This window comes from Lutra lutra, chromosome 1 (genome assembly GCF_902655055.1).
Source record: "Lutra lutra chromosome 1, mLutLut1.2, whole genome shotgun sequence".
In the NCBI taxonomy this organism is placed as follows: domain Eukaryota; kingdom Metazoa; phylum Chordata; class Mammalia; order Carnivora; family Mustelidae; genus Lutra; species Lutra lutra.
The window spans coordinates 219,729,354-219,754,011 of record NC_062278.1 but is presented as its reverse complement, the minus strand read 5'-3'; the positions used below and the strand labels follow the sequence as shown (position 1 = coordinate 219,754,011).

At 59.0% G+C, this 24,658-nt stretch overlaps 1 protein-coding gene across 20 annotated transcripts in view; it reads right to left on the bottom strand.

Moving 5' to 3' along the window:
* The window catches only part of PTPRS (protein tyrosine phosphatase receptor type S), a 94,683-nt gene that overhangs the window by 49,693 nt on the left and 20,332 nt on the right, over positions 1 to 24,658 (bottom strand). For 18 of the 20 annotated variants that reach the window (XM_047708652.1, XM_047708716.1, XM_047708688.1 and 15 more), the window contains exons 2-4: positions 8,053 to 8,252; positions 2,434 to 2,579; positions 1,736 to 1,877 (exon numbers count right to left, since the gene is read on the bottom strand). In XM_047708652.1, the coding sequence (XP_047564608.1) occupies positions 1,736 to 1,877; positions 2,434 to 2,579; positions 8,053 to 8,143 (379 nt within the window). In that variant the 5' untranslated portion in view covers positions 8,144 to 8,252. Of the gene's footprint in view, positions 1 to 1,735; positions 1,878 to 2,433; positions 2,580 to 8,052; positions 8,253 to 14,979; positions 15,000 to 15,130; positions 15,265 to 24,658 lie in introns of those variants that run through there. The other 2 variants (XM_047708660.1, XM_047708667.1) reach the window with 2 other exon arrangements.

The window sequence follows — 24,658 nt, the reverse complement described above, 5'->3', positions numbered from 1 at the left end:
GGGCCCCGGGAGGGGGTATGGGGGTGCGGGAGGACAGGCGCTCCTGGGTCAAAGGCCCAGGGCTGGGCATCCAGCCCAAGCACCAAGCCCTCCAGGCGGCCAGAGAACAGAGCAAAGCCAAGGAGGCCTTGATGGGGGCGGGGGTGGGGGGGTTTGCAGGGAGCACAGACGTCTCTTTCCCAGACTCCCAGCCACTGGGCGGTTAATAGATTCACAGCATGTCCTTTTAACTCTCTGAGCGCTCACAATGGAGGCTGGCACAGGGGAGCGGGAGGCAGGCTGTTCCGTCTGTGCCCGGGAAAGGTCAGGGCAAGCCTATCTGCTGGGAAGAGGCGAGGTGGTGGGGGGGGGGGGGGCCAGGCCCCGGGCGAGCTAGCTCCCTGCCCCTCTCCTCCCAGCAGCCGGACAGGCTCCAGGACCCACGCGGAGGAAACTATGGGGCCTCTTGTTAAACAGCCTAGATGCGCAGAGCGCTCGGAGGGAGGGACCCCGCACAGGCTGCACCCCAGGTCCAAGACCAAGTGCCCCGGGGGCCAAGGTTCCGCCCACCCCGGCTGTGTTGCCCTGGAGAGGCTTTAGCATGCCAGCCCGGGAGCCCCAGAAGGGCTGGTGGCAGTCGCCCCACTAAACTTGTACTATGGACGGTGACGCTTGGGGAGCTGGAGTCAGCCAAGAGCTGGGTCCCTGCGGGAGGGCGGGGTGGGGCGGGGGGGGGGGGGGCGCAGCCTCTCCCGCGCATGCGCCACCTCCCTGGACCACATGGCGCCCCCTCGCGCTGAACCTCATTATTCCCCACCCAGGAGGTGAGGGAGGTGAGGGGCCGCAGCTCCCAGGGGCTTATTAACTTGCCTGGGGTCACAGAGTTAGAGAGGCTCACACCCCCTTGCCACAGAGCAGGCAGGAGGGATCAGCGGTTGGGGGGGGCGCTGTGGCGAGGCTGTCTGAAGGGTGCTGTTTTACAAGGAGAATGCAATTTCATGATGCCACCCTCCCCCCCACAAGGGCTAGCCAGCAGCCCAGCAGTGTTCCCGAAGGATCTGTGTGAATGCATGGGAGGTGGTGGGCAGCTGTCTGTGCCTGTCCAACATCTATTCCTCCTTTGTCCCTTTGGCGGACCCGCCCCTTGCTGACCCTGTCTGTGTGGGCTGACACCCCTGACTCCAGGAAGGACTCTGCCAATGGGAGTATTTGTTCCTCCGGCCACAGTAACTGGCTCGGGGATGGCTATCTAACCCAGCTTAGGCAAGGAGCCATCGTCCCAGGCCACCTGGTCCTCTCTTTGGGGTAGGGGCCTGGGAGCCTGGAGCTACTGGGGTCATCCCACTGAGGACAGGCACTATGGAAGAAAACAAACCCAGAGGCAGAGAGACGGTGAGACCTAAGAACTCTGCATGAGTTCCTGGATCTAGCCAAACCTGAAGCTGTTACCTCCACGGGCAGTCTCATTACAGAGATCAATGAATTTTCTTTCTTATGTGAACCAGTTTGAGGTGGATCAGTCTCTTGTAATCAGAGCAGCATGATTAAGATGATAAATGGGAATGACACTAGTCCCCTCAACACCGCTCTTTCCTGTAAAAGCTCAATAAATCCCCACTGGCAGACTCTGGGCCAAACCGGCATAACGGGCTGGGGAAGCGAGATCAAGGTTCCCCAAGGAGAAAATCCAACATTTTTAATGATTCAAAAGCCCAGGGCCTGGTTCCTCCCCCACCCATCTGAAGAAGCCCAGTACCTCGGAGGACAGTGAGCTTGGCGTGGACCGTGACCTCCCCGACGGAGTTCTGGGCCACGCACTCGTACACGTTCTCATCCCGGGGTGTCCGTAGCGGCTGGATCCTCAGCACGGCCCCCGCGCTCTGGTCAAACTCGATTGTCTGCCACGGGCAGGGGAGAGGGAACAAGGTGAGGCTGAAGTCCCTGGGGAGGCAGGCAGAGGAGCTGGGGGCTGGACCATCCATGCGGACAGGCGTCCCGTGCAAACCGGAACCCGAGCCCAGGTCTATGCAAGCAGAAGGGCCTGTGTGTACGTGGGTGTGTGAGGAGCACAGGCCGGTATGTGTGACAAGCGTGGCGAGGGATGTCGGCTACAGAAGCGTGTGTGTCTGATTGTGTGTGTGTTATAGGGTGGTGCGTGAGGCTCCATGTGCGAGATGGCAAAGAGAGAGTGTAGCCTTGCTCAAGGCCACACAGTACACGGCCGGCAAAGGAAGCCAGTCTGGCCGGCCCTCACTAAGCAGGCAGAACGGGGGCCTGGCCAGGAAGGGGTGAGAGCGGCCGGAGGCCACAGAGGGTGGCTGCCCGGCCTGGCTGCCTGTGTTACATCTGGGAGATGTATCTGGGACATCTGTGGCTGAGCATGGCTGAGCCGCTGGGGCCCCGTCTTGGGAGAGGGTGCTGGCCCCAGACTGGCTCTCCTCACCCCTGACTCACCTCAAAACGCTGGGAATTGACCTTCTTGCCTTTCTTGTTCCAGGTCACCCGTGGCTTGGGGTCGCCCGTGGCCTGACACACGAAGGAGGCCACACCCCCTGACACACCAATCTGGTCCTTGGGTTCTTTGATGAACCTGGGGGGCTCTGGAGACAGAGCAGGAAGAGGAAAGGTCTGGTGGGCCCAGGCATGAGCCCAGGAGCCCATGGAGCCATGCAAACACGCCCTCCCTCCTCACGCCCACCCCGGAGACCACAGCCACACACGCTCACATTTACTTCCAACCTCACATGGGCCACAGAAGGTGGTGGAAGGGGAGCCCTCCCCCAAGACTCTGGGGTCCTCAGATTTAGCACCTGGCAGCCCCCCATGGGGTGCCCAACCAACCCTGGAGGATCCCTGGCCCAGAAAAGACTTGCAAGGAGATAATCCCCCGGTGGGACACGTGGGGAAACTGAGGCACCCAACAGGGAAGCAGGGGATGACCAAGGGATCTGAGGTCACAGCTGGCATTGGAATCCAGGGCTCTAGCCTCTTAATCCATGGGAGGCGTCCAGACACAGGGGCCAGCTCTAGAAGCAGAAGCTCAGAAAGGCTGATCCGGTTTCCGAGGCATAAGATGCTGACAACCGGGAGAGCAAGCGCTTGCTGAGCGCCTATTGTATGCAGCGGTGTAGTTCAGTAATACCTAACTTTGAGGACGCTGAGCAAAGCCTTCGCTTGAACACATACAGCCACCACCGGCCCAGCGGGGATTTGAACCCGGCTGGCTCCGAAGCCCACATTCCTGGCCCCTCCAGGAGATCCGATGTATGAAGTCTCTCCCGGAGAGTCTCCAGTGGGGCCTGCGGGGTCTTTAAGCCCCAGCAGCCTCCACGCCACGCCTGGACAGGCCCCTGCATCCTGTGAAAGTACTTCCCGTCGCATTCTCGGTTCTGACTTTGCGCGGTAACCGAGGGACCGCTCGAGGCAATCCGGGCTCGCCACTTGCTGTTGGGATTGCTACAGCGGAGCGCAGGAAGGAATTCAGCGACTCCTGAGGTTTTCTGAGCGACAGATTCAAGGGCTGCGGCGGGTTGGCGAGGCCCTGCGGGAAGCCACCTCACTATCCGACAAAAGGGGACGGACTACATGTCCTCGGGGCCGCCCCGAAGTGGGACGCTGGGCAGCACCAAGGGACGAGGGGGCTTTCCTAACTCCCAGGGCAGAACAGCAAGATCTCAACAGCGAGGGGCAGAGAGTGCAGCGGATGTTACTATCTGCACGAAAAGAAAACTCAAGAGGGTGGGCAGAAAACCTGGGGGGCGGGGCGGGAGTGTGTGCGCGCGCATGCGCACACGTGAAGGCTGCCCCAGGAGAGAAACCAGGTGGCTAGACACTGGGAGGGGGAGAGAGGCTTCCCGCTTGGTACCTTTTTGAGATTTACAGCTGTTTAAAGATAAACGGAAATTATTTCTTCAAATCCCTCTTTGAACAAAAGGGGGTGCCCTCGGGACCCCTGCAAAGCCGTGGTGGTTAACCACACGCGGACTCCAGGTGGAGAAGCTTGCGTGAGGCCACCCTGCCCAGGGGGACAGCGCCTGCATTTGGACCTGGGTCTTTCTGTCCACAGGTGCGAGTCTTGGGTTCCCATCGCCTCCAGGGCTCTTTCTGTCCACAGGCGCGAGTCTTGGGTTCCCATCGCCTCCAGGGCTCAAGCCTGATGGGGATGTTTTGCCGAGCCCTGGGCTCTGCCTGCCCTGGTGGCTCCTCCTCCAAGCCTCAGGAATGGCGACTGGGGCCCTGCGTGTCCCCAGCCGAAGTCACAGAGGAAAGTGACTGTGGCCGGGTCAGGAATCTTACTTGGGGGAAATCCTCTCTTGGGAGCCCCTGGAAGGAAGGGCAGAAGTAAGCTCCAAGAGGCATCCAGCTGCCTGTTTATGACTCCGAGCTGGGACACACCCCCAGCAGCCTGGGGGGGGGCGGGCAGGACACGGACACACACAACAGCAGGGAGCCCCTGCTGTTCTTTCTCCGCTGGAGTCCCTCCTCCCTTCATCTGGCAGCTTCTACCTCAGCTAGGCCAGCACCTCCCCCAGGGAGCCTTCTCAGATTACCGCAGGCTGGGTCAGGAGCTCCTCTGCCCCCCACCTCTGCCTGGACATCCCCCATCACAGCCTTGGGCGTGGTGTGCCAAAATCGTTTGGTTTCCCTGGTGGGCATGGGGTCCCCAGGATGCCACTGGTCTGGTGGTCACCTCTCTGGTGACCCGTGACGGCCACTGAACACCGGACCCCATGTAATAGCCCACTCGCTCCCGAGATCCCCCCTCTCAGCCCATCTCCAGGTGGCTCTGGGGTCACAGAGAGCCTAGAAGAGCCCTGTCCGCTCACTGCACCCTGATTAGAAAATTTCCTATAGACGCTTGGATTCTCTCCTTTGGATGAATCCTCCCCTCCTCTTTTTGGCAAAGGGGCCCGGACACAAGACAGATGCCCTGGGGTACGGCAGCCACTTGTGGGGTCCTGGGCCTGGTGGCACTCAGTGCTGTTCTTGTACCCAGGACACAGAGAAGCAAAACTGGGGTGTCAGAGAGGATGGGAGATGTGCGCAGCGTCACTCAGTTCGTGGTGTACGGGGGCTGGGATTATTCCACTGGGGGTCTAAACCAGGGACCTACCCCAGCAAGGGCACATTTGATAAATAGGGTTGTGGGTCCTCATCCCTGAGAGCATATCCCAGGTGTCTCCCTGTCTTCACTCAGAGTGGTGACACCCCCAGCATAGAGACTGGGAGAGAGCCCGAACTCTGGTTTTTCCACTCCAGACTCTAGAAAGGAGAATCCAAGGCCGGCGCGGGAGACCCACATGCCTGTCCCCTCCAACCCTGCCTGGGCCAGCCCCACAGCATCCTGGGAAGGCCCCACGGGACCTGAGGCCCTTTCTAGAGCAGCAGTCGCTCCTCTTGGCGCTGGCTGCTGGTTTCAGCTGCCCACGTGGGCTCTCTGTGGCCTGAGGGCCCCCGCCCTCCGTGGCTCCCCAGGGGCCTGGGCTATTCCCTGAAGCTGGCTGCGCAAATCACGGTGGGTCCCAGAGGTCGGAGCTCCTGTGACACAGACCCGCCCCTGGAGGCAAGATGCTTCGGCCTTGGAGACGCGGACCTGGGCTTGAGTGTAGGGCAGTACAGGACACCTAAACTAACACAGTAACAATGCCTGGGCTGAGGAGATACCCACTGGGCCTGCTTCAGATGCACAGCAGGTGCTAATATCCTGGGTCACCTCCCTCTCACTGCTTGCCTGAACCAGGGTCTTCACCTCGCCCTGCTCCCCCAGCTCAGGCCCTCAAACACCCCCCCCACCCCGCAATACCACGGACAACCCACAACTGACAGTGCTCTCACAACGACCACCAGAGGGCGCTGTGAGCAGGCAAATCTCTGTTCTATCCTCCTCTGCCTACTGCCCCACTAGGGTTCCCACCTCTGGGGGATAGAAGCCCAAGCCTCCTCTGAAGCCCCCTGAGGCCCTGCAAGACCTGCTCTGGCCCCTCCCTACCCCTTCCTCCTCCCTCTCTCCCTCTCGTCCTCTCTGCTCCAGCCACATGGGCCCCCTGGCTGTTCTTCCAACACTCCGGGTCCTGCCCCAGGCCCTTTGCACATACTGCTCTCTCTGCTTGGGAGTTTCCCCCACACACACATAGGGTGCACTTCTCAGCTCCTTTAGGTCTCTGCTCAGAGGCCACCTCACTGAGACCTTCCCTCATGTTCTCCCACGCCGTTAAGATGCAGCCCCCAACCCTCACCTCACACCCACATCCCCAGCATGTCCACCATCCAACACACTTAGTGCTTCTCCCTTGCAAGATTATGAGCTCTGTAAAGGGGTGGGATGTCTGTTTCGTCTCCAGTGGCTAAACCAGTGCCTGGCACACAGTAGGTCCTTATTAAAGACACACTGAATGAATGAGACCACAGGTCGCCATGGTCACACAACAGAACCAGGATTTAAACCCAGGCCAGTGCAGTCTCCAAATCCCGCAGCCTCCCTCAACCACAGTGGGCTTCCAGCTCTGGCAGCCTCAGTTTCTCCAAGGCTGGTAATTATTCCTGGAGCAAGCATCAAAGGAGTAAACTTATTATTTATTCAACCAGTGTAACTTAAACCAGCGATTTTCACCCAGGGCGGTGGAGGCGGGGGTGGGTAGTGAGACACTGCCTACAGATGTCTGTAGTCGTGGTCGTCAGGACTGGGGGTGTTCCGGCATGGAATGGGTGGGGTCAGGAATGCTGCTTGACACCCCCCCACACACACAGTGCCTGGGATGCCTTGACCCAGGGAACAATCTGACCCTGCCTTAAATGAATGAACAAAATGCTAAAATGCTTGTGGTCTTCGACTTGCTGTTCCCACTGTGGGGAGCAGAGCCCAGGAATGCACAGGCCCCACAGTGACCAGACAGATCCCAACCCAGCCGCGGCTTGTGGCTACTTCCTGGCTGTCATGAAACCTCACCATGGCTCAATTTCCCCACCTGTACAATGGGAACGATGAGAACTGTATTCATCCCATCAGGCTGATCTGAATGTGTTAGGCATCCACTAAAAAAACAACATGAAAACAGGAAAAGGCATATATCGCTGAGGCAAGTGTGCGTGTCCTGGTGTTCTTGTCCAATGGCCATAATTATTGTGCTCGTGGGAGCATGGGATTGTGGGCATACTACGCGCCAGGCAGCATTCTCGTGTGTCTTTGCCACGGGAATGCTGAGGTGTGGACCTGTTATGAGTCTCATTCAGTCAAGGTGGAAATGGCAGCTGAGAGAGGTTGAGTCACTAGCCCAAGGTCACACAGCAGGTTGAAGGCAGAGCCAGGATTCAAACCCAGACTAACTACAGATGCCACTTTCTTTCCTGCTGGCCTCACCTTGTGTGTCCCCATGGGCCTGAGTGATACCACCTCTAGGCCCCCTGTGGTAAGTTCGTTCTTGGTGTCAGGACCAGGATGAGGGAAAGGACCCCTCATCCTTTCCATGCTACATCCGAAACAAAGCCTTGCCCACCCCAAACCACACTAAGCCCTTTCTTCACCTCCAGTCCTTTCTGAGGGCTACCACCTTCTCCGCCAGCAAACTCCTACACAGCCACAAAGCCCCAGCTCCAATGCCCTCTTTCCCAAGAAGCCTCTCCTGGCTCCACCTGGGAAGGTTTGGTTGCTTCTGTATCTCCCACCCAGGGGCCTGGTGTTTCTATGTGGGGCAAGGGAAGGTGAACCCTGTGGCTTCAAGTAAGTCCCTCTGAGCCTCAGTTTCTCTCACTGCAAAATGGGGGAGGGAATGGAACCATCCAGCTGGAGAGAGGTGAAAGAGGTCAAGTCTGTACTTGGCAATGCCCGTGGTACAGAGCTAATGCTGGGGAAATGGCCATCATCGTCATTACCATTACTGCTTTTAATACCATCATGATTATTGGCCTCTGAGCCTCCCAGGACCAGCGCCCAGCAGGCACTTTGCTCAGCCTCCTTCGTGGGGCACACAGGTGCTGTGTGGCCACACCTGGGGCCCCGGGGAGGAGGTGGGACACATGCACTCACACGTGCAGACACGGACTCGGACACCCACACGTCCCGCACCAGACTCTTACCTTCTGCTGCGCAGCCTCCGACCAGCAGGACCACGAGGAGGCCCACGGGACCAACCACAGATGCCACGCCGGGGCCCCAGGCAGGCGCCATGCTTGGTAGCCACCTGCAGCCTCCGGCCTCCGCCCTAGAGGGGGATGCCCCCCCCCCCGTCCCTCACAAAGAGGCCTCGAGCCAAGCCGAGCGTCAGACGGGGCAGCGTCTGCAGAGACAACGGAGGCACAGTGAGAGGGGAAGAGGAGAAGCAATCCGGGGGGCCTTCATGGAGGCAGCAGCGGGAGGATCGGAGAGGGACAGAGGAGAGGGACGGGGTGGGGGGAAGGGTTGCAGAACAACGAGGGGGGTTCGCGGGGCGATGATGGGGCAGAAGGGAAGGGCTGAGCCCCTGCTGAAGGTCTGTGTCCCACCCTCCCTGGGACAGTGCTAGGAGCCTGGGCCTCTGGGAGGGGATTCAGCTACAAGGGTGGGACCCTCAGGAATGGGCGCAGTGACTTGTGAAAGAGACGCCTCAGGGCTCCCTTACTCCCTCTGCCGCACGAACACAGGGCGACAAGAGGGCCGGCTAGGAAGCAGGGAGCAGCCCTCAGCAGACCCCAGCTCTTCGGGCACCTTGATCTTGGACTTCTGCCTCCAGCCCTGAGAGACAGCCACGTCTGCTCTCGGGAAGCCACCAGGCCTTATGGTATTTCAGTCAGCAGCCCCAGTGGACAGAGACAGCCCCCAGTCACCCACTGACAGCTGACCGCAAGTAAGCCTCCACTCTGGGGGAGCAGGGACCTCGACCCCCACCGAGCGCCCAACCAGGACTGGGCACCAGCTCCGGGGTCCTGAGTACCTGCTGCCGCCCTCCCGGGCTGGGCCTCTGGAAGGACAAGGCTCCAGCGACTGCTGCCAGCTGTGCCTGCACCCCACCTTGGCCCCTGCTCGGCCCACGGACGGATCTGCCCCCAACACACCTGTCAGGCCCTGCCCCCTGCCCTGTTCTAAAGCCTCTGTGGCTCCCGCTGCCCCCAGAGGAAGCCACTCCTGCTGATCTCACTTCCTCCTCTCCTGGAGGGGTAGCTGGGCAGCCTGAGCTCAGCCCTGCCTGCTGGCCTCTGCCCCTGCTGGGCCTTCTGCCGGGACTGCTGTCCCCCCACCACCTGTGATGGCTCTCAGTTGTCACTTCCTCCGGTAGCGCTCCCGCCCCCCACCCCCGCACCCCAGTCCACATCCCACAGCCTCAGTCATGAGTAAGGTCATCATCCTCCCCACTTTAGCCCAGTTTGCAAATTACATGCGAATGTTAATCACTCTGAGTCTGTTTCTCCCACCAGCATCTAAACTCTTCTAGGATAGAAGACTCCCTCCTCACCGGGGCCAAAGCCCCTCCCCGGTCTCCACTGTGGCCAGAGCCGGGCAGAGACACGGCCTCCACGGCCCGGTCAGCCCCACACCCATCCCAGGCCGTGCCCCGGGCGGGCCCCGGCCACGACCACAGGGACGGGTGCCATATAATGATGGGGCAGCCCCTGTGATTCTGGCTCCCAAAATACCCGGCTGCGGTCACCTCGCCCAGCCCCAGAGAGGCCCCAGGAGGAGGCTGGGCTGCTGGTGGCCTGGCCATGGCTCAGGGATGGGGGTGGGGAAGCCGGGATGGGAGAGGAAGGGTTGCAGCAGGGGCGGGACTCAACCTGCACATAGTCAGACCACAAGTACAGGCAGATCAGAGAACACGTGGGTCCACACAGAGGCCACAGGTAAACAGCATGACCAGATATGTGCACAGGGTCACAGTCGGGCAGAGGACACACACACACACACACACACACACACACACACACACACGGTTGGGCTACAAGCAAACAGAACCACGGAGGCCAATCAGAGGTCTGTGGTGCGCAGACGCGTAACCAGGACTCAGGGACCTCAGACTCAGATGTGTGCACGCAGCCAGGCCACGGGGACCATGACCGTGGAGGCGGCACGGAGCCAGGCCACGGAAATGGGCCGCGGAGGCTGCACGCCTGGCTTGTGTGAGCCAGACCGTAAACACAGGGGCTCAAGCCAGACCCCTTGTCTAAGGACAACAGCACACAAGTTGCAATCCTGGACACACTTAGACGTAACCAGCTGAGAACCAGGCAGGCAGGTGGAAAAGAGAAGCCTAGGGCACAGCCCCTTCACCCCATCAGCCGTGCCCCAAGAGGAAGGTGGAGGCCCCAGATGGGGAAAAGAGCCCACAGGCCGTTGGCGCCAGGGTGACCACAGCAGCTGGCCCCACCCACAGACACACATCTAGGGGGGCATGTCGGAGCAGTGGGCTTTGGCCCAGACCACTTGGGTCAGCCGGGCCGGCCGTCAGAGGGCCTCTGGGGAAACTGAGGCCACAAAGAAAGCCCGCAGCCCAGGGGGGCTGACACTCGGGACCACTAGGCCCACCATGGACCCCCAAGAGGGGGACCTCCTGCTCGACTTCATTGTCCTCCCACAGAATGCGGGCCCGGGAAGGGGCCACCTGCACAGAGGTGACCTCCTGCTCCAGCCACAGCCCCCTGCTCCCCACACCCCAAGAGAGCCGGGGCAGCCACCTTCAGAACAGAGCGGCCCCAAATTACCCTGGGGCTCAGAGCCCCCACCTCGCAGGGCCCACGCCTTCTGGATGTCTGGGCAGGACGGGGCTGATCCGGGTGTGGGTTTCTCTAAATCTGCCACGCCAGCCTGATGCAGGAGGGGGCCCCTGCGCTGGGGGCTGCCGGGGCCTGGACCATCCCACGGGAATGGGGGTGAGAGGTGGGGGCAGACTGGCGGAGGAGAGGGCCATGCACCGCACGGAAGAGAAAAAGTGCCGAGGTCTCTCAGGACCCTGTCCTCCCCAAGGAACTGGCCATGCTGGTGGCAGTGTCCCCCCCCACCCCATCCTCCTGTCCTTCCCTCTCCCTGGAGGACCCTGGGTAGGGTCTCCCACCCAGGGACAGGGCAAGTGGTCTCGGCTCTGCCCGGATCCATCCCATTTCCCGCCCCTTCTTCCACCTCCACCTGGGTGCAGCCCCGCCGTTGCCCATCTGGACCAATGCAGCCATCACCTGCGATCGCCCCCACGATCTGTCCTCCCCCTGAAGGCAGAAGGTGCCTGAGTCAGGTCCCGCCCTCCTCTGCCCACAGCCCTCCAGGGCTCCCACCTCCCTGGGGTAAAAGCCCAAGTCCTCCCCTGACCCCCTAGACCCTGCACGATCTTCCCCATTCCCTCCCTGCCTTCCCCTCCCTCCCTCTGCTCCAGCCACACAACCCTCATTCTTCCTGCCCCAGGGCCTTTGCACATGCTCTGCCCGCTGCCCAGATTTGATATTATTTAGCTGGGAACGAAAGGGTGACTGGGAATAGGGAGGGTGTCCCCACACAAGGAGCAACATGAAGAAAGGCAAGAAGCAGAACCCAGAGACCCTAGAAGAGAGATCAGGGCAGAGAGGTAGATACAGGCTGGACCCACAGGGCATCAAGGAGCTCCTGGCAGCTCTGGGCTGGGAGGGACATGGCTGGGTTAGCCCTGGCCAAGCCCCTCCCTGCCCCCACTTGCAGCAAAGCAGCCTGGGCCACCACCCCTGCCACTGCCAAGAAAAGGAAACTGAGGCAGGTGCCTTGAGGTCACATGATGCCTCAATCCCTGAGTTCCTAGACGATGGTGTGGCCACTAACAAGGGAGCAGTCCCCTGTGGGAGTCGCAGAGAATAACCTGGATGGCAAATGAGTCTGGGCTTCAGGGAGGGTGGAAAATGGCCTGTGGGCCTGGAACTGAGGGCCAGAGAGGGACCCCGCCCCTGCCCACTACCTGGCCACCAGTGACCCAGCTTCCTCCGGGACCAGTGTAGAACTATCTTTCTGTTCTTGGCAGCCGGCCAGAAGCAGGTGCTCCCTTTCACAGGCCACAACACTGAGGCTCACAGAAGAGCCCCAGGCCCCGACTGGGTGGGACCCTGGGCCCAGAGCTCACATTTCATCCCATGACCGTGTCCTTCCCCAGCCTCTGTGTGACCTCAGCAAAGTGGACGATCCTTTCTGGGCCCAGTACAGACTGCTGGGCAGCCTCTGGGGGCTGAGGCCTTGATAACATGGGGTGGAAAGATACCCATGCTCGCCGGTCGCCAGGGCATGGGTCACGAGATCCTGGAGCCAGCCTTGTGTACCCACGCAGAGCAGGGAGCATAAAGGGGCAATTATGACCCAGGATGGGGAGGCAAATAGGCTCTGTGTCACCCGCACAAGATGCTGTCTCGTGTCTCGAGGACACCCCAGTGCCTCTCCCTGCCCGCACCTCAGGGTCTGTCCTATCCTGGACGGGGGTACCCAGAGGTTCCTGTGCACAACCCAACCCTCGGTGGGCTTGCACAGCCCCAGGGCAGGGAAGGTACAACGGGTGACCCTGGCAGTGGGGCATAAGGGGGAGCATCCCCAACCCTGATCCTGCATGACCTCCCCCCCCCCGCTGCACTCCCTCCCTTCTAGGCCTACAGACTGGCCTGCTGCCTGGAATGGCTTTTCCAAGGCAGACCCTCAAGGGTAGGACCCGGGCTTCCAGTCTTCCTGGATCACTGTGTCCCCAAAGTGTCCAGGAGGGTCTGACCTCCAGCTCTGTGGTCACTGGTGGGCTTCAAGTGGCTCCAGCCAAGCCCCTCTCCCTCTCCGGGCCTCAGTGTCCCCTCCCCCGCCCTCCAATCAGGAAAAAGGCTCAGGGTGGGGCCGGGCGGGGCCAGCCCTGCCAACCTTCTGAGAATGGGCTAACACCGGCCAAGGGATCCGCCTTTAATTAACCATAGATTTGGACCGGGTGGTGTCCCCAGGGGTCTCCGCAGCCAGGAAGGTGTGGATGAGAAAGGAGCCAGGCCCAATCCCAGAGGGAGGAAACGGTAATGCCAGCTGGGTACCCCCGCCACATGTTAAGCCCTCTTCTATGCTCCCCATGCGTCCTTCCACTAGACAGATGAGGACTTGAGCTCGGAGAGGGGTAACCGCCCGGTGAGGGGCAGGCAGTGTGGGGAGATGGGGCTGGGCTGAGATTCGAGGCCAGAGACCAGCTCTCAGCCAACCTCCCAGGTGCCTGGGCCACCAGGCTTGCCCCTGGCCCTGTGTCCACCCCTTACAGAAGCCCAAGTGGCTAAGATCTGCACCTGCCTGCCCCACTCATACCCACCAGGGCTCCCAGCTCCTGTGCTCAGCATTCTGGGCCCTGAAGGACGTGACCCGGGCCCACCTGCTGCCTCTTCCCATAGGATCTTGTGGTTCCCAAGATGCACTGGGCTGCTTCTGCCCTCTGGGCTTTTTTTTTTTTTTTTTAAGATTTTATTTATTTATTTGACAGACATCACAAGTAGGCAGGCAGAGAGAGAGGAGGAAGCAGGCTCCCCGCCAAGCAGAAAGCCTGAGGCAGGGCTCGATCCCAGGACTCTGGGATCATGACCTGAGCCGAAGGCAGAGGCTTTATTTAACCCTCTGAGCCACCCAGGCACCCCTTCCGGGCCTTTCTTAACATGGGTGCCCAGACCAGGTACATCCTTCCCCCGCTGGCCGACCTGTGGATTCCTCCTCCAACACACGGCGACATATCTCCCCACCCTAGACTGAATCTTGACCCTTCCTGACCCCATCTCAGGACCCTTCCTTCACCCAGCCCTGACCTGCCACCCTGCGGCTGGGAGTGGCTGCGTGACTCTGTCCCTCCTCTGCTCTCAAACATTCTGTAGCTCCCACCAACATCGTTAAAATCCAGATTCCTAACCTCAGGCTTCAGAACTGCTGACCCCACTAGGGTGCAGCCCCAGCGCCTGTGCACCTCGTGGGTGCCCCCACTCATGGCCCTCGGGCTCACAAAGGGGTATGAGAACACGCTATCCCTTCTACCCAGCACTCCCTTCCTCCTTCCCCACGAAACTTCAGCCTTCACACTCCTCCGCAGGTCTCTGTTGAGCTGTTATCTCTTCCAAGAAGCACCCCAAGGTCCCAGGCTGGATCAGGGATCAGAGCCCCCCCTCCGTGGCTACCCACACACCCCGTGTGTCTCCCACCATAGGCCTGTCATCCTCCAAGATGGTAGCTTCCTCCCCACCCTGGGAACGTGGCGAGGCCCCTACATATAGCAGGCACCGACCATGCCCAGCCCCACTTGACACTTTACCGACATCATTCTGGGGGTCCCATTTATTGCAGAGGGGGAAACTGAAGCCAGAGGGAGACACCACAGGCAGGGGAGGCCAGCAAGGGCACGACCTCCAACTGGGACTTACATATGCTCTGAGGGTCTGCTGGAGCCTTTAAGGGATGGAGATGAGGCTCAGGACCCAGCAGGGGGACTTGGATGGCTGGGACCCCTTGCTGGGAAGTCACAGGAAGACCCTCTGTGTTGTTGCCCAAGACTCTGAGAAGGAATCCTGGGAAGCAGGACTCTGGAGGCAGCAACAGGGGGTGCTCAGGTATGGGTCTGGTGGGCAAGGATGGGGGACAGAGGCGTGAAGCTTAAGGACAGGAACAGGAAGTGGAAGGGGGGGCTGATAGACTTGTCCTGACCCCCCCGTTTATTAAACCTCCAACAGGGTACAGCACTAACCTGGAGTCCACAGACCTGAGGGGTACAGGGACAAATAAAAAGAGGGAAACGTTCTCTGAATTTGGGGGTGGGGTGGCTAAGAATAGGAATCCCAACCCCAACCCCGCCGTGGGGGTTCCCAGCCCAAGGATCCGAAGCCCCCTATCAGAGCGCCCCTGGGTTGGCAGAAGGCTGCCCGGAGCCTGGCTCCGCCCCCGGGAGGTGGGGGAGGAGGACGGGCTGGGGGCCAGGCGGGGGAGGGGACCCCACAGAGCATAACGGTCCGGAGTTTTCCCAAGTTCCAGCGACCGACCTGAATAGGGTGCGGGAGGCGGGGGCGCGGACGCCAGGAAGAAGCTGGCGGGAGCTGTCCCTGGAGGGTGGCTGGACTGGCCCGAGAGGAGCGCGGGTGGGGGAGAGCGCAGGGGTCCCCCCCTCCACGGGGGCCTAGAGGGGGGCAAGGAGGGGGACAAAACCCGGGGTACCCCGGGCCTCGGGGCAGAAGGGGTTCCGGGCGCACTTACCCCGCGGATCTCGGCTTGGAGATCGGGCCCGGGGCCCTCAGGCCGGGCCCGCTGCTGCCCGTCCCTCGGTCCGCCTGGAGCGCGGCGCGCAGCGAGGACTCGGGAGAGGCCAAGGCCCAGCGAGCTCGGCCTGGGGGCGGGGCCGGAGGCGGGGCCTACGGGCGGGGCAGCCAGGGGGCGGGCCCGGGGAGGGGGCTCCGAAGCCGGGCGGGGCCCTGGCCGGAAGTGGGGCAGAGGGGGGGCAGACCAGGGGGAGCTCCATGGGGGTACTGGAAGCCCACATGGGGTTCCAGTAGGGGGAGGCCTCCAAGGGGGTGGCTGTGTTCCCCCAATGTGCACACACATGAGGGGGTGCCCCAAGAGGCAGAGCCCAAGACTCCCCCCCCTTTGTAAGCCTGATCCCAGAGGGAGCCCCCACCCCACTCCCCTTTCTCTTCCACGAGCTGATCGTGGCCATGGCAACGGATGAAGGGGCTGGATGCCGGACACGGAGGCAGAGGGCTCCCCAAACACACCCAAATACAGGAGGTCGGAGAAGGGGCAGCAAGATTCCCTCCCGGTCCGGGTTGGATGACAGAGGCCGCGCCCCCTACACACAGAGCCCCTGAGATGGGGGAGGGGTGCAGGCACAAAGAAGCTTCCCTCCCGCTGGGAGTCCGGGAGTCCGGTAGGGGTCTGGGAGGATGAATGGGAGACACCAAGGCCGAGGCCCCCACGATAGCCACAACCCTGAGGAGGGGGCGGAGAGTGCACACAGGGCCAGATTGGAAACAGATGGGGCCACCGTGCCAGGTCCCAGACACCCCGGGGGGTTGGGGGGAAGGCTGGAGAGGAGCGGGAGAAGGAGGGGCAGCCCCACGCAGGCAGCCAATCCCGGCCAGCGCTGCGACCCGAGCGGGTTTGAAAACTCCGGAGAGGCAGGGAAGGCAGAAGCCCAGCGGGTCCCGGGAGCTCGGGGAAGCAGTCAAGGAGGGCCAGGGACCCTGATGGAGTCCCGGGAGCCGCCGCAGGGGGCCCGGCTTCCCCATCTGCTCCTATCCTGGGTGAAAATGGTTCCAGTTCCCCCATGAGGGCTTAGGATGAATCCCACAGCCAATACGGAGTGGGCTCTTATGCACACCACGCACCAAACGTCCTGCCGGCCCCCACCATGAGCCCCCACTTTCCAAAGTTAGAAGAAGAAGAAGAAGAAGAGAGAAAAAGCACTTGCTCAAGGTCAGAAAGAACAGAGATTCGAACCAAGGTTTGGGTCCAGAGGCTGAGCCCTTACCCACAATGCTGCAGGAGGCCTGGAGCCCAAAAATAACAAACCACTACAATTTTAAGCCCCTGGGGATAAGGCCGGTGCAGGAGAGACAGGCCCCACCCCGGAGAAGCTCCCTGCCCAGTGGAGTGAAGGGGACGGGCTCAGAGGAGGGACACACGGCCAGCTGGAGGGGCCCAGGCAGGACCTACACAGGCACTCCCCACCCCACTCCCCTGAATCCTTGTTTTCCAAGTTCTGTGCCTCAGTTACTCCCACCACAGAATGGAGCACAGAATCCCACCCCTCTGGTATTGGGGAGGCCTGCACTGGAGCCCCCAAAGTACTGGGCACCCAGTAGGTGCTTTGTGAACTGAGACACCTGGCGCCCCAGCACGTCGTGGGACACACAGAAGAAAGGGCTCATGCAGACCTTGGTTTGAATCTAGGCACTTCCCAGGTGATCTCAAGCAAAAACCTGCCCCTCTCCGGGCCTCAGTTTCCCCATCTGTAATACAAGCTGCACATCAGGCACTCGATGAATCCAGCGTCAGGACGCCCAGGGCTGTGTGACCTGGGGCAAAAGTGCCTGAGGACAGGCCACCCTCCTCCCTAACTGGCCCTGCCCCATCTGGGCCTCTTGCCCGTGTCTCCCTGGAGACAACCTCTTGCCTCCAGGCCATGGTGGTGACCACAGCTGCCCCCTCCCCCAACCATGGCCCGGGTGGAGAGACCTGGGGCAGGAGGGAGGCCCGTCTCTTGCCCCTCCCAGCTGAGTGGCCCATTTGCACAGAGTCCTATAAATCCCACATTGCCTGGTCACCCCACCTGCTACCTGCCTGGTCACGGGGCCGCCTCTCCCACCAGACTGGGACCTCAGGGGGCAGGGCTGGAACTGGCCCAGTCTGGAGCAGAGCCCACTCTGGGCACCAGGCCTGATAGCACATGGTAAGTTCTCAGCAAACGTTTACATAAATAGCCAGGACCCTCCTCACCCAGGACAGCCCTCTCCAACCTTACTCTCCTCCAAAGGCAACACTGTGTAGCATGGCACTCTGGTGACCCAGCAATTTTCACCCACTTTTTTTTTTTTTAAACATTTGTGAACACCTACTGTGTGCAGGGCCCGGTTGAGGCACGGGGTGGGACACAGCAGCAGCAACGAACTGACGAAAGATCCCTGCCCTTACGGAGCCGACACTCCGGCGCAGGCAACAGACAGGAAACAAATGAAACAAAATTCACTGTGGGTCAGTTGCTGGTAAGTGCTACAAAGACAAACCAAATGTGTGTGGACATGTTCATTGACGTGGGATGGAGTATTAAAGACAGGGTGTGTGGGGGGGGCGGTGAGGAGGTGACATTTGAGCTGAAACCTGAAAGGGCTGAGAGAATACGAAGCAGGTATGGATGGCTGGGAGGAACACTCCAGGCAGAATGAACAGCCAGTGCAAAGGTCCTGAAGCAGGACTGTGTCTGGGATGATGGAGAAACAGTGAGGAGGCCCGTGTGGCTGGAGCAGAATAAACGAGGGGGATAGAGGGAGGAGGGGAGGGCAGAGAGAGAGAGAGAGAAGCCAGGGCAGGTGAAGCAGGGCCTTGGGGGGACCGTAGGGGAGGTAGGAGCCCTGGAGGGTTGTGGGCAGAAGACAGGCCCTGACCCTGGTGCTCACAGGCACCCTCTGGTGGCTGCTGCAAGGACAGAAGTGGGGAGATGAGGGCAGGAGCTGGGGACCAGAGAGGAGGTGACGACTGCACTGGCTCAGTCCAGGAGGACGCAGAGAAACAGGGCAAGGATGACTCCAGAGTTTTTAGCCTGGTCACCTTGAAGGTTGGAGCAGCCAACTCCTAGAACCTTCCCCCACCCTGCACCCTTGAGGGCTAACTCTGGGAGCCCCCCAATGCTCAGTTGATGTGTCCTCTGTATATACCCAGAAGGCAGCTGCCCTTGGGGAGGAGCGTGGGGCTAGATCACGTCAGCTCCCACAGCTGGGACATTTGGGGGTAATTTTTTTCAAAATAACTTTTTTTCTAATTATAAAATAGGCGCGTGCAGCAGAAAATTAGGGAAAATCAGCATAAAGAAGAAAATAAAAATTGCCCACAATCCACCCTCGCCTGGAGAGAAACCGTCAGCATGTGGTCATTTTCATTCATTCAGTCTACGAGCACTTATTGAGCACCTACTGTGTGCTGGGTTGAAGGCACAGCGGTGGGCATGACAGAGACAGCTCGCCTACCCTCACGGGGCTCACAGACAAGTGGGGGAGACGGACACCCACAGGGAAACAAACATTGCCAATAACATAATGCCAGGCAGCTATAAAAGACATGGAAAAGAAAATAAGATTCCCTGTAAGGCTCTGAAAGCCTGGAGAGGTCTGCGGGGATCTCTCAGATGGTCTGGATGAAGTAAGCAAATCAGACAGACAAACACCTATGGGAACAGAGCTGCAGGCAGGAGGAACGGCAAGTACAAAGGTTCTGAGGTTGATTGTCCTATGTGAGCAAGTTGGCACTTTTCTTTTTTTCCTTTTTCTTAGATTATATTTTATTTATTTGAGAGCGAGAGAGAGGGAGAGCATGAGAGGGGAGAAGATCAGAAGGAGAAGCAGACTCCCCATGGAGCTGGGAGCCCGATGCAGGACTCGATCCAGGGACTCCAGATCATGACCTGAGCTGAAGGCACTTGCTTAACCGACTGAGCCACCCAGGTGCACAGCACTTTTCTTTTTCAAGTGGGGATCAATATTATGAGGCCTTTTGCCCACCGGGTTTAATCAGTCCCAGCTTGGTCTCCATTATAAACAATATGAAGAGGGGACATCCACAGATGGTGCGGGGCGGGCTCATCGTTTCCTGCCGATGACCCTGTTGAGAGGTTCTCAAGCCTCTGAAACACGCCGATACGGATGTAGATACTGCACCCCGGGCAAGTCTCCCCAGTCGCAGCCCTCCCCCCATGCCGTCCCCCCTTCCTCACGTTTGTTAAATCTGCCAAAATTCTGAAAAGTTTCATTTAGGGGCAATCACCAAACGCCACATCCTTCGCTTCCAGAGCAAGAGAGAAACTGGTTGGGCAGCCTTCTCCTCTCTCTAAGCCCCAGGACTCCTCTGCCGCAGCACACCCCCCCCCCCCCCCCCGCAACATTGCCCAACAGCTCCTCCCACCCAGCCTGGCATTCATGACCCGGGGCAACAAGCATGTGCCGACCAGCCAGAAGCCCGCCTCACCCACACTCACATCACGCTCCTGGCGCCGAGTTTGCTGCTGACTAAACCGCAGCCAGAGGGCTGCCCGCCCTGGCTCCTCCTCTGCCTTTTTCACCTGCTGGTCCCCCTGGGCCTTGTACTTTCCTTCCCTTCTGGACAAATCTAGGACGCCTTCAGGTGTGGCTGGATCCAGCAAATCTGCTTTCCTATGTCCTTCCCTTATCAGCTGATGACAGCTCCATCCTTCCATGGGCTTATGCTAGAAGTTGGGGGCCAGCCTTGACTGTCCTTCTTCCCTCACCCCCACATACTGCCACTCTGGAAACACTCTCAAGTTCCCCTCCTAAATTTCTTGTGTACTTGTCCACCTTTCTCTGCACCCTTCCCACCCTGCTCCCATTACTGCCCTCCTGGACCAGCGGTGCAGTCACGAGTATCCTGATCCCCCAGCTCCCGCCTTCACTCCCCACAACGTTCACCAGAGGGCACTCATGAACACCTGTGTCCTAACCGGGTTCAAAAGCACCCCCTCCTACATGCCAGGCCCAGTCCTACCACAGGGCTTTTGCACATGTTGTCCATGCCATCTGAAACACCTTCCCCAGATTTTCACGGCTGTTTATTTCTCACCATTCAGGTCTCCCACAAACATCACCTCCTCAGAGATGCCCTGGCTAATCACACCAGCTCTGGGGGTACCCCCGTCATCCTTGATCACACATTCCTCTATTTTCTCTCTCCTTTTTTGGCTTATTTTCATCTGAAAGTATCACTTGTTTACTGTCTGTATCTCCGCTGTCTAACATGGGAACCACTACCCAAATGTGACTTGTTAAATTGAAATGAAATGCAGTTAAAGCTCTGAATTCAGTTCCTTGGTCACACTGGCCACGTCTCCCACGTGGCTCACAGCCACGGTACCAAGGTGTGCAAACAGCACACCTGTCTATCACCGCAGGAAGTTCTGCAGGGCTCTGCAGGGGGCCGTAGGGGTGGGGAGACCAGCGCTGGGTCAGTTCTGGTCGCTGCTGGGTCCTGGTCCTGGACACACAGTAGACGCTCGATAAATGCTTTCTAAATGAGTGACTGAACTAATGAATGGCTGAAGAGGCTCCGTGAGGCCCGGAGGGGCTGGTTGGCGGAGTAGGGCAGAGGTCAGCAGGCACCACACAACTGCGCTTTGAACTTGGGTCTTCTTGGCTCACAAGCCAGGCACCAGCTAAGGGCCGCTGCTCCACCCGAGGGCAGAAATGTGTGGAAAGCGGCCCCAACCGCAGCCAGCCTCCACTCTGTGTCGGGGCGCCAGGGTGCTGACTCAGCTAGAAGGCAGCAGAGGAGTGGGCGCCCTGCCCCCCGCCAGCCCAGGCCTCCTGGCTGCCCCCACCCCCACCAGGCGCGCCATCTCCCACCTTAAATCCTTTGGGACTGCCTCAACGATCTAGCCGCATCTTCTCTGTGATATGCCTCCCCACTCACCAGGTCCCCCGTGAGGACGTGCCTGGTGTTTCCCCCCACAAATCCTCCCTCCTTGTTCACCACTTCTGCCACATCCCCAAATCCCTTATTAAATCTTTCATTCAACTGGCTCATGCCTTTCCCTTAAACTAATTTACTTTAGAAACTAACTCTCTAATGCAGGGCTCTAACTGCCAAGCCTTGAAAGTCGCCAGAAAAAAAAAAAAGTTACAATGAAAATATGTACCCGGTTCTTCCATTTTCCCTGGATACTGTTGCTAAAGCCAGCAGCCCAACGGTTATAAAGAGAAAGGCAGGTGTTGGTATTAAAGATCACCCCACACCCAGCTGAGCTTTTCTCCTTGAACTGTTACGAAATGAAAGGGGAGTCACTGCTGGTCTGTGATGCTGGATGCCTCCTCCATAACCGCCCCCCCCCAAAACAGCCTCCCCCTCAGGGTGTGTGCCTGGAGTTCTATGTGGTCCTGAACAAGTCCTTGGCGTTCTCTGGGCCTCAGTTTTCCCACCTGTGCTGAGGAAGGCGGGCTGTTTTGGTGCCTGGGGCTGAGTTTTGTAGGTTCAAGGTCTTTGAAGATCATGGAAACTGAGGCACAGGCCAGAGAGGTTCCCGAGGCACAGCTGGGTGCAGCCTGTGACTGACTTCCCTTGTGAAGGTGGGGCCCAGTCTTGATCCTGAGTTCTGGGGAACAGGGCAGAGACCAAGGCACACAACCTCCCAGGATTCTCTTCTTGGGAGGGAAGAGCGATGAAAGTCAGCCATGCCAAGATGGGAGTAAAGAGGAAGCTCTGGGCAGCGGGCACAGCATGTGCAAAGGCCCTGAGGTAGAAGGGAATGCACTAAGCTCTAGGGAAAGAGGGGGCTGGTACAGCTGGAAGACAGGGTCTTCCGGGTACAGGGTGGGGCGTGTCATGGGAAGACTGAACACACTAGAGGAGAGAACAATCATCACAGTCCAGTAACAACCGTCCTTTTACACACACACCTGCACTTATAGAGGACCTCCTCTATACCCGCTCCAGGCAGAGCACTGGGGAGGGGCCACAGGGGGACCCAGGCAGCCCCCGCCCAAACTCAGGGAGTTCACCTGTGGAGGAGGCAGGCTTCAGGGAGGAGGTAGCACCTGGAGGTGCTGGCAGAAGGAGGAGGAGGAGGAGATGGCAAGGAAGAAGGAGGAGGAGGAGGAGGAGATGGCAAGGAAGAAGAAAAACCAGGAGAGGAAGCGTAAGCAGTACTGAATAGAACAGAAGAGGCGAGGTGGGAAGAGAAACTCTGGGTCGAGTCCCAGCCCACAGGTGAGAAGCTGGAAGGACCAGGCACCTGGGGATGGGGAGGCAGGGCTGGCTCTCTGCTGGGTGACTCCAAGGGCTCGCACAACCTCTCTGGGCAGCTCCTGAAGTTCTCACGCGCTGGGTGACCAGGAGAAGGGGACATCTTTGGACAGGGGTTGGATTTGGACCCAACCCCATCTCCCCCAACACTTACAAATGCTCGGTAAGCACTTAGTACATGCGAAGCCCTCAGGGCTGAGTCAGGCACAGAGCAGATACCCGATGAGCCCACTGCCCACTACTCCTGGCTTCTGCCACGGGCCAAGCATACGCAGCTCCTTGAATTCCCTCAAAGACTGGTTTTATTATTCTCCCACTTTTCAGTTGGGGAAACTGAGGCACAGGAGTGGGGCCCAAATTCTCACCGCCAGCGACTGGCAGAGCTGGGACTTGAACCCGGTCTGGTTCTCAACTTCTCCCACCACCTATCCGGGTGTCAGGTTCCCCTCCCCAGCCCTTGCTCTCCTGCCCCAGCTAGAAGTCACCCAGTGCTGGGATCCACAGCACGTCTAGCGGGGCCCATCTGTGACTAAGCCGCCACCACGTGGGCAGGGGCTGGCTGCCACTTGGAGGCATAAGGACAGACCACTGTATTAGTATTAGTATTATTAGTTATTAATTATTCCCCAGCCGCTGCCTCTGGCAAGCAGCGCTCACGGGGAGCGGTGACGGCGGGGGCACGGGCGTGTGGAAGGACGGCAGCCTGGACTCAGCAAGTGTCTAGGGAGGTCTCACGGCTTGGCCTTTGCACTCTCTGACCACCCAGAAACCTCCCTGGCTTCCTCCCTCCCCACCTCTGTTCAAACAAGGACTTCCCGGACCCCTTATTTAAAATCCTGCCCCACTCTGGCGCTCCCCCATTCCCTTTCCCTGATTTTTTTTTTTCCTAGAGCATCACAACACCCCCTGACATCTGATGTGGGTTTTTTTTTTTTTTCCTTTCTGTGCTTTGTTTATTCTCTTCATGTTCCCAACTGGAGTGCTACCTCCAAGAGGGCAGGAAATTTGTTTTTTTTTTTTAATTCTTCCTGCCTGGAACAGAGAGCAGCTGGCACACCGTAGACACATTTGTGGAGGGGAGGAAGGGAGAGTCCCTCTTCTCTGCCCCTAGAAGCCACCCCTTGTTTTGTGCCAGCCTCGGCCACAAAGTCACAGATCAGAGGTAACTCTCGAATGGGGTCAAACTCTACTATCCTGTCTGGGTCACGGTCCCAGCAGACGCGTCTTCCACAGGACACTGTTATCTACTAAGCCCACACATCCCCAGACTCTTCTTTTTTTTTCACCTGCTGCATCACCTTCCCTCACAAGGCTGCGGCCCAATACCATGGGCCTTCCCGGGCCATCCCCCTCCAAAACATGGGCCTTCCCGGGCCATCCCCCGGTGACGGACACTTAGGTTGGCTCAGTGGTGAATCCATGCCAATGACTCCCAAGCCCTCAGGGGCGCATGTCTCTTTCTCGATGCTGAGGATGACGCTGAGAATTGGGACGGGGATTGTGCATGCCCTCCGGGCCTGCCAACACGGCCTCCAGGAATTGATCTGATATGTACAACCCCTTGTCACAGTCACTCATCAGTAGGGATCAGTTAACTATTTAACAGTTCAAGGACCCGAAGAGTGATAATACAAGTTCCATATCTCTCAGTCTTAGGACATTAGTACAGCAGCTGTGAAAAGGAACAGGGAAGCCAGATGTACAATTATGAAATTACTTCGAAGATGCTATATTTTTAGGTGGCGGGGTGGGGGAAGGGCAGAGAAAACACACACACGCAAGGTATAAAACCGCGTGTAAAACATGCTCCCGTTTGGTTAGACAAAGGGATCTGAATCTCCCCGCCCACAAAAGGCTCCCAGATCTCCGGATAACAGCACGGTCCATAACGGTAGCCGTCAGCTGCCTATGACTGCTCACGTTTAAATGGAATAAAATGTAAAATTCCTGTCCTCTGTTACACAAGCCACATTTTATCTGCTCACATTTCAATAGCCACAGGGCTTAGTGGCTCTTTCATTAGAAAATGCAGTCAGGGAACATTGCTGTCATCGCACAAGGTCTACTGAACGGCACTGGGGCTGGGGGGTGGGGCGGGGGGGCAACCTACAGCCCCCGCAGGCTACATGGGGCCCTCCGGCTGTTTGTATAAATAAAGCTTTATTGGCACACAGCCATGCCCACTCATTCACCTGTTGAGTCTGGCTGCCTTCTGGCTACAAAAGCAGAGTCGAGTAGTGTCAACAGAGAGAGACCTCCAACCCCCAG